A 15,994-nucleotide genomic window follows, 5' to 3' on the forward strand; every position below is an offset into this window, starting at 1 on the left:
GGCTGAAATCTTAATCAAATCAATAATTATCAGGTGAAAATATAAGCAAATTACCAGAGTTTACAAAGAAATTCAAAACAACCAAAAAGAGAAATGGAGGATTTTGGATTTCTTGACATTCAAACATTTTATAATATTGGTGTTAAAACTGATGTTTACTGAACAAACTCCTTTTCACTTGTGAGCACAGGCCAGAGTATAGAAGGAGTGATGTCAGCTGCAGTAGAAGCAGAAAACTTGGTTAGTTCAACAAGTCACCCTAAATCAAATAGAAAAGAGGAGATTCAGCACTTCTACTCAACCACTAGAGAACAGAGGCAAGTGCATAGTGCTGACAGCCCTGCAGGGAGGAATACCAAAAAGCTACTGTGGCCACCGATTAATAGTGAAATACTGCTCCACAGAGACTTAGAAAATTAATGCTACAGGGAATTGAGTATTCTTTCATACATGTTTATTTAGAAGAATGTAAAGGAATTTTATTAATGAATTTCCCCAAACACTGAATTAATCACCCTAAGTCTATGTGTTAGTTTCCTATTGCTGCTGTAATAAATACCCACAATCTCAGTGGTCTAAAACAATACAATGTTATGGTCTTACAGTTCCATAAGTCGGAAGTTCAAAATCAGTCTCACTGGGCTGAAAATCCAGGTTCCCGCAGGCAGGGCTGGTTCTTGCTGGAGGCTCTGCAGGGGAGTCTGCTTCCTCTCCTTTCCAGCTTCCAGAGGCCTCCTTGGATGCTAGCCCTTTCTTCATATTACAAGCACGTTGCTCTAACCTCTGTTTCCTCATCATGTCTCTTCTCTGATCTTCCTGCCTCCTTCTTATAAGTACCATTGTGATTACCTCGGCCCACCTGGATAATCTAAAATGATCTTCCCGTCTCGGGATCCTTAACTGAATTCCACCTTCCATGTAATGTAAGGTAGTAAACACACAGGTTCTGGGGGTCATGATGTGAATATACCGATGGGACCACCTTTATGCAGATTAGCATTGAAGACTTCAGTTAAATGTGAGAAGGGATAAGAAAATGAAGATAGCCTCCCATAACAAGAAATATTATTGCCAGGAAATTCCTTCAGACCTTTCCAGTAATTGTTACAGATTTGAGCTAGCAAATGAAAAGCATAATAACAACCTATGAAAATAATAAAATTTAGTGTCTAAAGATCTAGACGTGTTTTTCAAAAGGAAAATTCTCCACTAATAGCCGTGAAGAAGCAAAATACAATTTCACTTGTATAATAGATGGATGCTTCATTTAGGAAATAAACCCAACAGCATTAGCAAAACAATCCAGTCCACATAAGGCCCAAGGAACCAGCCCTGCCTGCTGCAGCAGGAGCACAGCGAGCAGCCTTAGCCTTCCACTTACTGGAACAAAGACTCAGCGTGAGGCGCTTAGAACCTCCACAAAGTGCAAAATAATATTGAGGTCATCGATATGCTGCTAGAAAAAAGAATGCAGGGGAAGAAGTCAATGGATCCAAGAGTTTGATATACTGAGAAACAGGGAACCAGCTGTGGCTAGCATTTTTGTCCTTCAGTGACACAGGTAAAACCAGAAACCTGCGATGACACGCTGTTGGTGGCCTTCTGGCTGAAAAGCATCTCAGTGTGAGAATTACTAAAGGCCTCCTCTCTAAGAACAAGAGCCAAGAGATAACCCGGCATTTCAGGCAGTATCATTTCTTTAAGGGAGAAAGCTGGGGGAAAAATAAAGTCACCTGTGACTAAAGATGAAATTGACACTAAGAAAAAGGCTGAAATGAGTGAAAATCTTTCTAAAATATCTTTTCATAAATGCCCGGGCAACATGAGAATACATGTAAGACTTAAGTCACCACCTGTGTGTGTGCGATCACCACACATTTTCCTTTTATTGTGAAAACAGTGTCTACATATCCCCAGCCAAATAGTGCCAACATTGCAATGAATTATGAGTTTAGTTCATGCCTATTTTAAAGGATATGGATGTTCATTTCTATGAAATTATTGCTCTATGGGAAAGTGGGTAGAAAAACAAAAGCAATTTTGATATGTGTATGGGTATAACATTGCCTATGACACCCATGAAATATTTAACAATGACTTCATGTGACCTTGAAAGGAACAGAGGATTGTTAGAGGACAGGCTATGGAGTCAAACTGAGGACTGAATTCCAGCTCTGTCACTTAAAACTTTTAAAACCAGATTCCTCATTTGTGAAATATGACTAAAACCATATTTTTTAAAAAAACAGATTACTTGAACATTGTGAAACACTTCCATAGTGCTTGGCACATTGAATGCTTAAGAAAAATAACCAGAGTAGCTGGTAATAGCAACAAGTAATGAAACAAAAGCATAAATAAGTAAATGAGTTAAAACATTACTTCATAAATTCTGAACAAGAACTATGTTCTCAGTCAGTACCTGAAACAAATATATAGCTGTTTTTGAACTTTAATAAAGATGTTAAAAGATTTTCTAATATAAGGCCTTATTAAATAAAATAGTTTAAAAAACAGCCCATAATTTTGAACACATTTTTGCTTTCATTTTTCCATTTCCCATTATCATACTGATATAAATAATGAAAGTGAGCAACATCTGGAAGTGTACTTAATTGTCCTATGTATTGTCAGTCTTTTTTTTCTATGTGTATTATAGGAAACAGGGTAACAAAGTTGGATAGCTGGCAAAGGCTTCGATATAATTATTCTGATTTCCTCATTTAGCTGAGAGCATAGTAATGTTTATTCCCTGGCTGTCCAGAGTGAAAGACGGACAGTGAACATGGCACCCTCAGCCTTCTGACTCCCAGGCCCAGGCTCTTCATCCAGGAAGGGAGCTCCATGCACACACAAAATAGTTAATAAGGACAGTTTTCAGATACAATTTGCCATCTGAAGACTATCTTTATTATGCTTTGTGTGCATGGTAGACAAGAACACTATGTATTTCCACAACTAATGCAGATGGACGCTTTGAAGATTTATTTGGATGATTAATTGGGGAGCATAAGTTGGAGTATTTATGTCTCTTCCTTCCTCCACAAAATGTTGGTCAAAGTATCATTTAAGACATTGCATCAATTGAGACATTGTTCATTAGATTCCACATAAGAGTGAAATCATATAGTGTTTGTCTTTCTCTGACTGGCTTATTTCACTCAGCATAATGTTCTCCAGGTCCATCCATACAGTTGCAAAGGGTAAAATTTTCTTCTTTTTTTATGGCTGAGTAGGATTCCAATGTGCCAATGAACAAACTGAATTAACAAGCAAAACAGAGACAGACACATAGATGGACAGCAGATGAGAGCTAGTGGGGAGGATTTAAGGGATGGAGGGATTGAGCAAAAAAGAAAAAGGACTCATGGACATGGACAACGGTGTGGTGATTGCTGGGGAGAGACGGGTGTAAAGGAACTAAATGGTTATAGGAAAAAAAATACAGTAAAGATTAAAATAAAAAATAAAGACACTGTTTCCCCAGTAGGTTGAGTTAGTTTAAAAACACATAATGTTGTCCTAAGAATTGGATTTCCGAAAATATTGACCCAGAGTTTTTACGTACGCTACAATACAAACCCTCTGTCTTTACCTTATTTTACTGAAGTCTTAGTAAACAGATATTCACAGATGGCAATAAACTTATCAATATACTATTTCTTCAATTAGATAAAATTTCTTCATTATTTCAAATACAGAGCTCAACTTAAAATCAATTATGAGTTTAGAGGACATTCTGGAAAAAAGTATGTCTATAGTAGTGTTCAAAATTTGGTGACATTTAACATATTTTCCATGTTTTCTTCAAAAAACAAGTTCAGCCCTAGCCGGTACATCTCAGTTGGTTGTAGCGTGGGCCTGTAACTGAAAAGTTGCAGGTCTGATTCACAGTCAGGGCACATACCTAGGTTGCTGGTTCGATCCCTGGTCCAGGCGGGTATGGAAGGCAACCAATCCATGTTTCTCTCTTCTAGATGTTTATCTCTCTCCCTTCCTCTTTCTCTCTAAAAGCAATGAAAATAATATGAGGATAAAATAAATATTTTTTTAAAAATCCAGTTATGTGAAAAGATTAACACTTGGACACTTGATATTTATGGTATTTCTAAAAAAGACTGTGTGTGAGGTAAATAGTTGCTACACAATACAAGCCTTTCTTTCGGGTTTCTTTTCTAAGAAGGGAGTCAGGGCCATTTAACCACAGATTACTACCAAACCTTCACATTGATCTTCAACATTTTTTTTAACTTCATAAGGTCATTTAGAGATCTTTGAAAGAAGGGAAATTTATTTTAAGGGTCTGGGGCAACTGTGAATTTTTCCTGTCTTTAAAGAAAACAAAGCAACAAAGAACACTCTTGTTTAGAGGGCCTATTTAGATCCATATCTGGTTTTGTACTGGGCCCAGTTTTGACTTTAAAATGTATGAATCTAATCTAGAAAGTCTGGGTCAAATGAACCATTTAAAAAATTAGTATATATCTCACTTACATCTTTATATCTTTATTTTTATATTCATACACCTATTTTTTTTTATATTCATACCTATTACTCCCCTTTCCCAGCCAATGTCTCCTTCTGATTTCCCTATTTCTGCCCTGAGCGGGGCACGGTGGAAGACCTGGAATGGGGCAAGAGGAGCTGCAGTAACAGGTAATGCAGCTCTAAAACTATCCTGGGTGAAACGGTGAGGAGGGAAAGGGACCATAGAGTGAGTGTTAGAAACCAAACCAGCCAAAAAAAGGATGCAGAGCAAGCGCCAGAGCTGTTTCACTTCCTCCGGGTGTCCTGCAAAGCTGAGGCCGGTCCGGCGGCCTGAGTGCCGGAGCTGCGTTTCCCGGGACCTCGGCCCCCGCTTCCCGGGCTCGGTGCGCGGAGGAGGGCGGGGCCCGAGAGCCGCCCGCGCACGAACTTCAGGGCCGGAGAGTTGGCAGCTGTGTGGCACCTGTCTGCGGGCGCCTGGGCTTCAGCGACGCGATGCTGCCTGCTGCCCCGGGACGAGCGGGAGGGGGCCAGGAGCGGCCCCCCGGAGGCCCAGCGCCCCCAGGTGGGTGGGCGCGTGTTCGGGGCACTTGAGCGGGAGGCAGCCCGAGAGTCTCAGGGGCTCCGCGGAGAAGGAGGACCACGCGGTCCAGTGAGGGGACCAGGGCTTCCCACTTCCCCCCATCTCTGCTTGCCGGTCTATCTGGCAGCCCGGCCGCTTTGCTGGGAATTTGGACGCGGCCAGGCGGGAGCGCAATCTGTGTGCCAGCCAGTTTGCCACGGCCAGTGTCTCCAACTTTCCAGTAACTGGAACTTTACAGAGCACCCGGGACAGAGTCCTCCAGTTTTTAAAATCACCTTGGCACGTGTTAAAGATCTGTAGGTGTTTTAAAGTTACGCGTAATCCTAAAAGTTCTGTCCACATGTTACAGCAAAACCTCGTTTGCCTTGCTCTTTTCGTAGCATCCACCCTTTACCTGCTCCGCCTTGCAAAGCCCAACGTGGGAAATAGCTAGGATGGATCGTGACCTGCTTATCTGGCTAATGCAGAACCACTTCTCTTGCTAACTGGTTAAAAGGAAAAACGGTCAACTTGTTTGAATACATAAATGAGTTTACAGGTCAAATAGACATTAGGGCATTTGTAGCCTGTTCTTTTTGAAGTAGTTCAAATGCATTTGTGAACTTTATAATATAAAAAGTGTTCAGTTTTGATATTTTTTTTTTCAAAAAAGCCTTCAGTTTGGTACTAAGGTAACTGGAGATGTCCACAGTGAGAAATGCACAAAGAAATCTGAGTAAAATTTTATGACTCTGTTGAATGGATTTTCTCACAGCTTCCCAGCATTTTTCAGGTAATATCGTTTTGGCTTCAGTTGCTTCTCTTGGTTAGTGTATGTTTTAATATATAAAATTTAAAAGACTGGTTTTCAGTTAAAATGGGAAGTACATTTGTGACAATGGGAAATGAAAAGAAAGGAGTTGGAGCCCACGATCTCTCCATGTGCCAAGTTTTAAATGTTGAACATCAGCACCATTGAAAGCTGTGGCTCTGATGGAGGGCCGGGGCAGCCTTTGCTAGCTAGCATCTGTAAACATCCAGCTTTGCTGCTGAACCTAGAGCAGGCTAGCTGTTTTGTAATTTCAGCTTGACAACTTAGTTACATGGAGTGAATTACAATTTGTCTTAAGCTTTCAGACCGAGCACGTCAGCCAGAAAATCACTTTTATTTTACTTGATACGTGCTATTATGAATAATGCTGGAGTGACATGAACCAACTTTTCTCTCATTCTGATTATTCCTGCTCCTTCTCTGCATTTTTCTCCATCTCCTTTCATCTTTCCCAATATGGTACTTAATCACTTGCCTTCTTATTATTTACCTTCTTATTTGGCCAAAATAATGAAATTTGTCATGTAGTGAGCTGTCTTTTGATATTATTAACCCAGGCCCTTTCCTAGATATGAGTAGTCTTCCGAGAGAAGGAGTTCAGATTAATCCTTTCATTAAGTGGAGAGCTTTTGGGTGTGACTTTGCTTTCTGTGTTGGGCATCTCCATAGCATTGTAGGCTTGGCTTAGGGGTCAGTCCACCTCCTTCATTTTAGAGAAGAGAAAACTGAGATGCAAGGAGTGATTTACCCAGAGTCCCATAATTAATTATTTGAAGATCATCCATTTGTCACTTCACCAACGACCTTCTATCACCCCATGAGAGCTGTGTGGTAATAGAAATGTAAAATGGCAAAAATGGTCTAAAATGGTAGACATGGTTTTATGCCTCCGAAGGTGTCTCCGGCATTAGGTGTGCGCTGCACTTGCGGTGGCATCTGTGTACGCTGGCGCAGAGATGTCTGTGAGTGCTCCCTTCGTCCTCTGGTGGTGCCCCATACTAAAACAATGTAAAAATGATTCACAGTGGATACAAATTGTACTTAGACCATATTTTGTGATTTATATTGAGTTAGATCCTATCCACCAATGTCAAAAGAGAGATTATCCCTTTGCTTCATTCCAAAACTAGTGATTTTAAAATTTAATTTTAACTGCTACCTTCAATAAGGACTGCATATTTATTAAAGCACAGATTATTCCCTACCCTATAGCTTTTTTATTTTCATTAATATTATTCGATGTCTCTTATGAAGAGAATTAAACAAATCATTAGCTTAAAAACAGGGAGCATCTCTCCTGTCTTAACACATGCTACATGCTTATACACAGCCTGAGAGGAGCATCTTTTCTCTGGATCTCTCTCCTCTGCCTTGAAGTTCTTGAAGACTTTGAAGCTTTTTACTTTGACTAGAGTTTTCCAACATAGTCAACAACCTAGATTTCCACCGAGATTTCTTCTTCTAAGGAGATACCCTGATTCTGATTCTACTCTGCAGGCTGGTAAAACTTGCTTTCTTCAGACCAGCTGGGAAGGTCCTGGTAAGACTAACGTTGCTGAGATTGTAATGAGAGGCAGTTTCTTGGGGTACTTTCACTTTAGTATGAGATAATTCTATAATATCCAATTCCTCATGAGTTCAGATTTAAGCAGCAGCATATTTGGTGTTATCCTTGGGATAGCAGAGGGAACTTCTTGCCACATCTGTCTGAACACATGTTGTAGGTGACCATGCCCACTGTTGATCGCCTCACATCCAGTTTTTTTTCATTGCTTATCTACTCTGTGATCTGGGATAAGTAACTCACTCTGTCATAATCTCAGTTTGTCCATTTACAAAACAAAAGCAGGGAGAAAAATGACATTTATTTGAAAGAGTGGTTTTGAGGATTAAAAGAGAAAATACATGTGAAGTGATTTTCAGGGAGATTTAGCAAATAGAAATTGCCTAATACATGTTAGCTATTACTTGAATTTTTAGGCTATGGGTCAGTAATATCATATTTGCATATAAAACCTAGAGTTCTTATTGGGAAGCTGATTATGTTGACTTAGGAGAAACTTAAATAAATGAAGTCACCAAACTCCCACATCAAAAAATTTAGGGAGTATGGCTTCCTGTTGAAAGACACTGCCTCTTTCTTAAGGAAACAGTGTAGTCAATAGTTCTGAGAAGAGGAAAAAAGTCTGCAATGAGAGGAACTATGAATACATTGGTTAAAATGGTACTAGACTAGGGTGGTTACAGGAAAGAATTAAATGGAAATTTAATAGGACAAAATGAGATTTTCCTACATCACAGAGTACCAGTTCTGACCCAGTTAAAAATATATACATACATGAAAAAAATAAGCATCAAACTGAAAGTTGTGGGATATTTCATCAAATTATATGAAGATGGAGAATCTATTTTACCAAAATATTACTACTGGGTTAAAAAAAAATCCAATGCGAAGTAAAGAAAATTCCTGTCAAATAGAAATCACATTTTGAGAGTGTAAGTGGCAGTTACCTGGTCATCTAAGTTACAGTTGCTGTTTTATCACTTCTTTACTTATTATAGAATGTCTTCTAGTAGTTTTACAGATAGTCAGCGATAAAAGTAGGGAGAACAAAACATTTCAGAAATTATCATATAAAAATAAGTTGTTATATGACCTTAAAATTCTTTTTTTCGTTTTAAATATAAAGAGTAGTATCTACGTTTTACTGCAGACATTCAATTAGTCCAAGTGGTGAAAATAGCAGGTAATGTATGGAGTTATAGCACTTCCGTATTTATTTTTCACCCAAAGAAAAATAATGAGCCGTTTAGACATTTACCACTGGACAGAAATTTCTTTGTTTCTTCCAAGTGCATTGAAATAATCCAGAAGGACCACTTCCCTTTGTAATTATGGAAAGTAATCCATCAATGCCTGTGGTGTTTTGTAAGATTTCCTTTGTATCTAGTTAATTAAAATGTTATGTTTTATCATATGAATTATATATCATATTTTCCTTTCTTTTAAGCCCCTGTACTTTTCCATGTTAGTAATTCCCATTGCTTCATGTTTTATGTGATGCATTGTATGAGACATACTGAAAAGTACAAGAACAGTTCTTGACTTGGAACTCCATATACTATTTGCCTTTTTTCTTTTTCTTTTTTTTTATTTTTGGTCATAATCCTTGCTAAGGATTAACCATCATCCTTTGGTCAGGATCGATATTCTCATTCCTTTTTTGTTCCAGTTTATCCATAGGATCAAGTCTAACTTCCAGAATAATAATGTAGTGTCAGGACCGCTTAACATGTTGGCCTTCTTTTAAGAGCTACCATTTATTGTGTTCCTACTTTGAATTCATATGATATGGATATCACATTACCTTGATAAGTGAGAGCATCAGAATATTAGCACCCAGTTTGGACAAAATGTTGTATTGTTCAGTATAATCATATGAAGATATTGAATAATTCATTGTATTCTTTCACTTCCTGCAAAAACTTTTCTAAACTGTTGAAGTCGTAACTCCTAAGTCTGTGTGTGCTTTATGAGCGGAGGAGTGGAAGGTGGAGAAACATCGACATTGCAAAGATGTGGAGAAGCATCCTATATCAAAGTGGTGTGATTCTATGAAAACGTGTCACTGGGATGACAAATTGTGAAGTACCGTATTTTGCCATGTATAATGCTCACCCACGTTTTTGTGCACATTATACACAGGATACCCGTTATTTTACCCATGGTATGTAACCATTACATCCATGTATAATGCACATCCTTGTTTTTCCCTCAAAAATTGGAGAAAAAAGTGCTCATTATACATGGCAAATTACAATTATTTCTTATGACTGTGTGAAGAATCCTTAAAGTTTATGCATTTTCTATGTTAGTTGATCACATTTTATTTATATGCAATAGACTGACATAGTTATAAATTTTCAGGAGATAACTTCAATTTTAGTACAATTAGTGAACTACTAGGTCATTACTGGAAAGTGAATGAGATAAAAATTTAGACAAACTGTTGATTTTATATAATGAGATAATTTCCTTAATTCTCTCATTGCTTTTCAATAAAAGTTTAGAGCTTTCACTACTCCAGGCACTTATTTGTAGACAAAAGACCCTTCCCTTATCATGTCCTGTCCATCAATACTCTTGTAAAGTGGGTAGAACTGTGTATCACCCAGGTTCCCGGAAACAGTCATTTCAGCCAAGAGCAGGCACTTGATTCAAAGGTAGGCAGCCAGCCACTTGACTGATTCATGACTAGTGATGGGGTTGTCTGGCTTTTGCAGATTTGTTGAACTCACCGAAGTCCTTCTTTTCATTCAAAAAAGAGATAATGAGACTTGTCAGTGGAATGTCAGTCTTTGATAATATACAGTAGAAGATGACAGCCAGGTTGACTCATGTGCAAGATGGATAATTACAGAGGATGAGATGAAAGAATTGAGCCAGCTGTGTTTTAAGGGCTCATGAGCCACAAATCTAGTGGATACAGAGTTGAAAAACACAGTATGCTACTTTTGCCCATAAGCCAATAGAAATCATGTAAGCTTGCACTAATCTAACATCACAGAAAAGTATTCATTCTACATCCTTGTCGGGGAATAAAATTTTGAGGTCACTGTCATTGAAAATCAAAAAAACTATATGAAATACCTAATATATATGAGCAATGTCAAAATTTGTAATGTGCCCAACCTGTTTGAATGTGTGTTTTAAGCAGCATTTAGTGTCTTGAATTCAGACAGAAAGAATACAGTTGGGTAAACTTACTTAGGGTTGGAGTTTTATCGGGTGGGTATGACAGAAAATGAGAAGGATGAGAGTTGAAACGTGCAAAGATGTGATTGTAATAATGATACATAGATTCCAGTTTGGATAAAAAGGAAAAGATGGTCAATTAAAAGTAAATCTAAGGAATTACTTAGCATGAATGAAGCAAAGTTTTCACAAAAAGAAATACATTATTTTCCACTGATATTTACACTGAGTGCGAAAGCCAGTGTGAGGGAAGAAAGGAGGAGGAGGAAGAGGAAGGAAATAAGGAGGAGAAGACACCCCAGAAACATGGAATAAAAGAAGGAAAGGAGAAGGGGGGAAAGTGAGACAGAATACTTGAGCATGTGAGAAAAATTGAGCATGTGAGGAATTTATGGAACTTGTCTCCAAAAGTTTGCATGGAAGAAAATCCTTTGGTATGATGTCATAAGCTTTTGAGAACAATTAAGTTGCTATAGTAGCACTGATCTTAAAATAAAAAATATTAAAATTCTTTCCTTGATTCCACATCTCCTCCAGCTAATATCTTTCCACACTCTGGCTGCCATGCTTTCAAACGATGTCCACATGGCGACTATATTCTCATCTCCCTTCACCCTTCAACTCATTCGAATTTGGCTCTCATCTCCTTTGCTAAAGCTATTTACTTCTCTCCCTAAGGCCATCTGTAAGTTTCATATGCCAAATACACTGGCACAACTCAATCCTCAGTTTAGCTGAACTACTCAAAGAATTTGAGCTAGTTCACCACTCTTGTTTTCCCAAAACAATTTGGTTTTATTTGATTGTTTGTTTTTGTTTTCTTTTTTAAGATTTTATTTACTTATTTTTAGAGAGAAGGGAAAGGAGAGAGAAACATATTTCTCTTACACATCACATCGATTGGTTGCCTCTCACAAGCCCCAAACCCTACAACCCAGGCATGTGCCCTGACTGGGAATTGAACCAGTGACCTTTCAACTCATAGGGCAATGCCCAGCCAACTGAGCCACACCAGTTAGGGCCAAAAATATTTTGTTTTCAAAGTCATTATTATACTCTTGTTTTCCTTCTTTTCTTTTTTGCCTCTCCTCAATTATATTGGGCAACACCTCCTTCTCTACCAACATTTAAATGTTTGTTTTCCACAGGTCTCTAGCATAAAAAATAGAATATAAAGTCTCTCCATAATTTTATATTGATTACATGTTAAAATATATTGAATTTATTGGATTAAACAAAACATTATAATTAATTTTATCTTATTTGTTGTAATGTAGCTGTTAAAAGTTAAAATTACATAGTGGCTTTCATTTGGTATTTACACTGTATTTCTGTTGGATAGCACTGCTCTAAACTTTCAGAAAAGTTCCAATAAAATCCATTAAAGATTTGATTTCTCTCTTGTAAACTATTATTGAATATACAGGGTTTGGCAGAAGTAACGCCTGCATGAGTGTGGTTGGTAGGGTAATAATATGGGTGTAATAATTTATAGTTTTAATTTGAACATTTCACTTAAAATGTCATATGGTGTGCTTGAGCGTGATATTGTTATGTCACAGAACTACATAAGATTTTGTAATAAAACAGGGGCGTTATTTGTGCCGTACCCTATATATTACCAGATAATTCTCATACATACTAACATAATTCACAATTCCTTCAGCAGTTTAGAGAGAACCTCTGTCCATTCATGCTCACCACAGAATGTACTTTCATTGTGATATTTCACTATAAAATATGAAATATTAATTAAATTTTAATTAGCATTTTAATATAATTGGCTCTTATTTTGTCTTACTAATTTGTAAGATTGTAATGCTTTATATACTGACGATTTAAACTTCATCTTATGTATCACAAACATTTTTTTAAATTTACCATTTGTTAAATGGTTTCGATTTTGGCGTTTGTTGCCGTTGCATGTATTTTAGTGTTCCTCGTTTCAAATATACTTAACTTTTCTCTCATAGCTTCGGCTTCTCATCTTGCCGGAAGGAGTCTTACTAACTAACCCCTATACAACCAATATAGTTTCCTAGGGTTTTTTTCCTGACATTTAAATTTTTTATGGTTGCTTGTGGTGTGCCTGGAATTTATTTTCGTATGTAGCATGAGATTGAAACCCAACTGAGTTCTTTTTTTTAAAATAAGGGTAGCCAATTGAGTAATCAGCATTTATTAAATAAATCCTGTGCTTCCTATTAAATCAAAATACCACCATTGTCATCTAGCAAACTTTCATATATCCTGAAATTTGCATTCTGAATTTTCTGTTATCTTCCACTGATGTATTTGTGTATTCCCAAGCCAATATCTGCTAAGGAGAGTTCTCCCAAGAAATCTTCTCCACCCTAATTATCTTGGCTATTAGTAGATATGTATTCTTTCATTCTTCCGCTTTCATTTTAAATTATTTTGTCTACTTCTCTTCCTTCCCATGCAACAGTTGGGGTGTTGTATAACATGTGGTTTAGAGGCATTTAACAGAGAGCAACCTAGCAGTTTTAAGTAGGAAGAACTTTAATATAGGGAATTAGTTATTACATAATTGATGTAAGTCTCTTGGGAGCAACACCTAAGCAGGGCCATCAGGGACAATTTTTGTAACTGACCCCCTGGGTAGGGGTAGGGTAGTGAGGGGATATCCATTATCACCATGAGGAACAGAGGAAATCAGGAAGGCACTGAACCAGCTATTGGCTGGGGAGAGTCAAGCTGAAATGGTGTTAAATCTTCCACTGGGTTAACTTGGGTCCTAGGTTTAAAAGAAATATGTAGCAATTTTGGTTTATTTACATCAAATGACAAAGTTGGAAACTTTCCACTCACTCATGTTACCATCACATGAATGTTGAACTTTCCTAATGCAGTTCTGTGAATAAATGTAACGAGATATTGCTTTCTATATTTAAAATGTCTTTCCATGTAACATTTTATTGCAAAACTGGTTCCTTGAATCATTAGCTGGAAAATGTGACCTCTGCATGGAAATTATGGGAAGGAAAAATATCTAATTTTCTATTAGTATTCAACTGCATAAGATGTTAAAATGAAAAAAAACATAATTTTTTAAAAAAGGAATTCAAGATAGATCTTTGGATATGCATAAGCATTGCAATTTAGAATATATCAAGATTTTTATTTGTATTACAGACCCAACTAATTTCCTAATAACTTATACATTTCTTTTCCAGTTTAACATTGACAAATGTTATTTTAAAAGACACCTGAAGCTCCAAGTTGTGTTTGCATTTGTGGGTTGATTGTCTATACTGACATATGCATTCAACTATACTGACTCAGATAGGAATCTGTCACTTACTTGTGTGACTCTGAGCAGAGTCCTTCTCTAAGATTCCATTTTTTTAATATCTGAGATGGGTAACACACTTCTTTTGTAGGAACATAATAGTCTAAATGTAATTCTGTGTGTAAAGTGCCTGGAGCACTCATAGCAAGTATTTAGCAAATGGCAAATATTATTACTTTCAGCCAGAACTAGTATTCAACTTTCACTTTCACTGGAAGGAATGCATTTGCATGGCCCATTCTCTGCACTTCTGGTGTCACATGCACGTGAACCTCAGGACTGAGTGCCTCTTATAAAAGCTCTTCCAGTTCCCTTTTGTGATTTTTCTCATCACTGTATTAAACCCTATAATGTCTCTAGTACCTATTTCCCTGGGTATTCGCTACAAATTGTATTGAGGAAACCTATGACCTGCTATGAAAGCAAATGACGTGGTGCGTGAGAACTGTGTGACAATAGTTAGTGGGTAAAGGACATTTTCCCTATTTTGAGAATTTAATCCTGTTTATACATCCTGTATTTCAAAAAATGTGGTTAATTTTTCTTTCTTTGTTCTTGAAGGAAACTCGGTCCACACTGCATCATGTGTTACCCCCCACACCTGCCACAAAAATACAGCACATGCACAAAATCACAATGGAGTCGACTCAGAGTCGCCTAACTTTTGTGTAAAGGCATCTATAATAACATCACATGGATGGAAGTAAGAGTTGATATAGTTTTATAGGCAAAGCTTTAGTAATATATTCAGAATTCTTTAAATTATGTCTGAGCAATCTGTGCAGTGCGTCACCTAAATCTCTGAGTGTGAACAGACTAACAGAAAGCTCCCCTTGAAGAAATGTCTAGTTCTGAGGAACCGGTGGGTAATTGGAAAGTATCTCTGACTATGGAAAGAAAGGGACAGCTTTTCTATTTCTTTTAATAAGGTCAGGTTGATGAGAAATTAGCAATTAACACATTTCTATTCTGTTTGTCATTAGGAAAATATAAAAGAGTCATTAAAAAGTACATCTGTGTGTCATATTATAAGTATTATGTACCTCTTAGAGTAATTTTCTGATCTGCAGCATATAAACATCTAGGCTTAGGTTCCTCATTCCGAGTTGGAAGCCCAGCTGCACCATTTAGTTGTAGTTCTACGACATTAGGCAATGCTGTTCCATGACCTCTCTGGACCTACCTCATTATGAAAAGATGAAAAATCATTTAGTTATACACACCTGCCACATAGCAGGTGCCCAGTAATTTATAGTTACACCATGGCGGTTGCTAAGTGAGTGAGTGGCCATGTGGGACTTTACAAAAAGTGACATACTTCTCGTATCTGATGGCCAATACCTGGAAAACTTGAAGTCATACTTCCAGAGCTTTATTCCTTTCGTGTTATGTTGCCCAGACTGTATTCTGTAGTGTATATGTTCCTTGAAAAGAGTGTCCTATGGTGAAACAAGTTTTGAATATGCATATTAGAACCTTCCAATGGGCTGAGAAATTCTGCAACTAACAGTGCATCTTCACTGTCCTTGAATCCGTTGTTTCACAAATATGTTTAACTGTGGGATGTTGTCATCTCAGCATTGGTAGAGAGACATTTTTTTTTACACAAAGTTATCGCTGTTAAATTGCAAATGGTTCTTGAGAGGATGATTCTTAACAGCCAGAGATTGGCAGTGCTTCTTTCAGCTATGTATTCCTGGGTGCTCGTCATACCACCGTGTAAATAAAGTTCTTACCCTTTACTGGTCACCACATTTTGAATGAATGAGAGGGAGGGAGGCCTATCACAGGAATAGAAACTGAAGGGGCTGTAGAGAAATTGGTAGGCTGAGAAGGGCCCACACATTTACCCATCATTTTAATTCTCTTACGAGTAAACCAATCAGGTCACGGCTTTGATAATGGGATATGCTGGAGGAAATGGAAGGAAAATCAGAAGGTGATTATCTGTTAGGGGAAGTAAAGTGTGTGGATCAAACGGAACAAGGAAAGTACAGAGGGAATTCTAATGTAAGACTATTTTGTAGTGTGTGTGTTTCTATTTAA

At 37.5% G+C, this 15,994-nt stretch overlaps 1 protein-coding gene across 2 annotated transcripts in view; it reads left to right on the forward strand.

Moving 5' to 3' along the window:
- Positions 1-4,770: 4,770 nt before the first annotated feature.
- BANK1 (B cell scaffold protein with ankyrin repeats 1) overlaps positions 4,771-15,994 on the forward strand; it is a 295,632-nt gene continuing 284,408 nt past the window's right edge. The window contains exon 1 of one of the 2 annotated variants that reach the window (XM_053923371.2): positions 4,771-5,050. In XM_053923371.2, the coding sequence (XP_053779346.1) occupies positions 4,981-5,050 (70 nt within the window). In that variant the 5' untranslated portion in view covers positions 4,771-4,980. Of the gene's footprint in view, positions 5,051-7,317; positions 7,420-15,994 lie in introns of those variants that run through there. The other variant, XM_045183792.2, reaches the window with a different exon arrangement.

Source organism: Desmodus rotundus, chromosome 4 (genome assembly GCF_022682495.2).
Source record: "Desmodus rotundus isolate HL8 chromosome 4, HLdesRot8A.1, whole genome shotgun sequence".
Taxonomy (NCBI): Eukaryota; Metazoa; Chordata; class Mammalia; order Chiroptera; family Phyllostomidae; genus Desmodus; species Desmodus rotundus.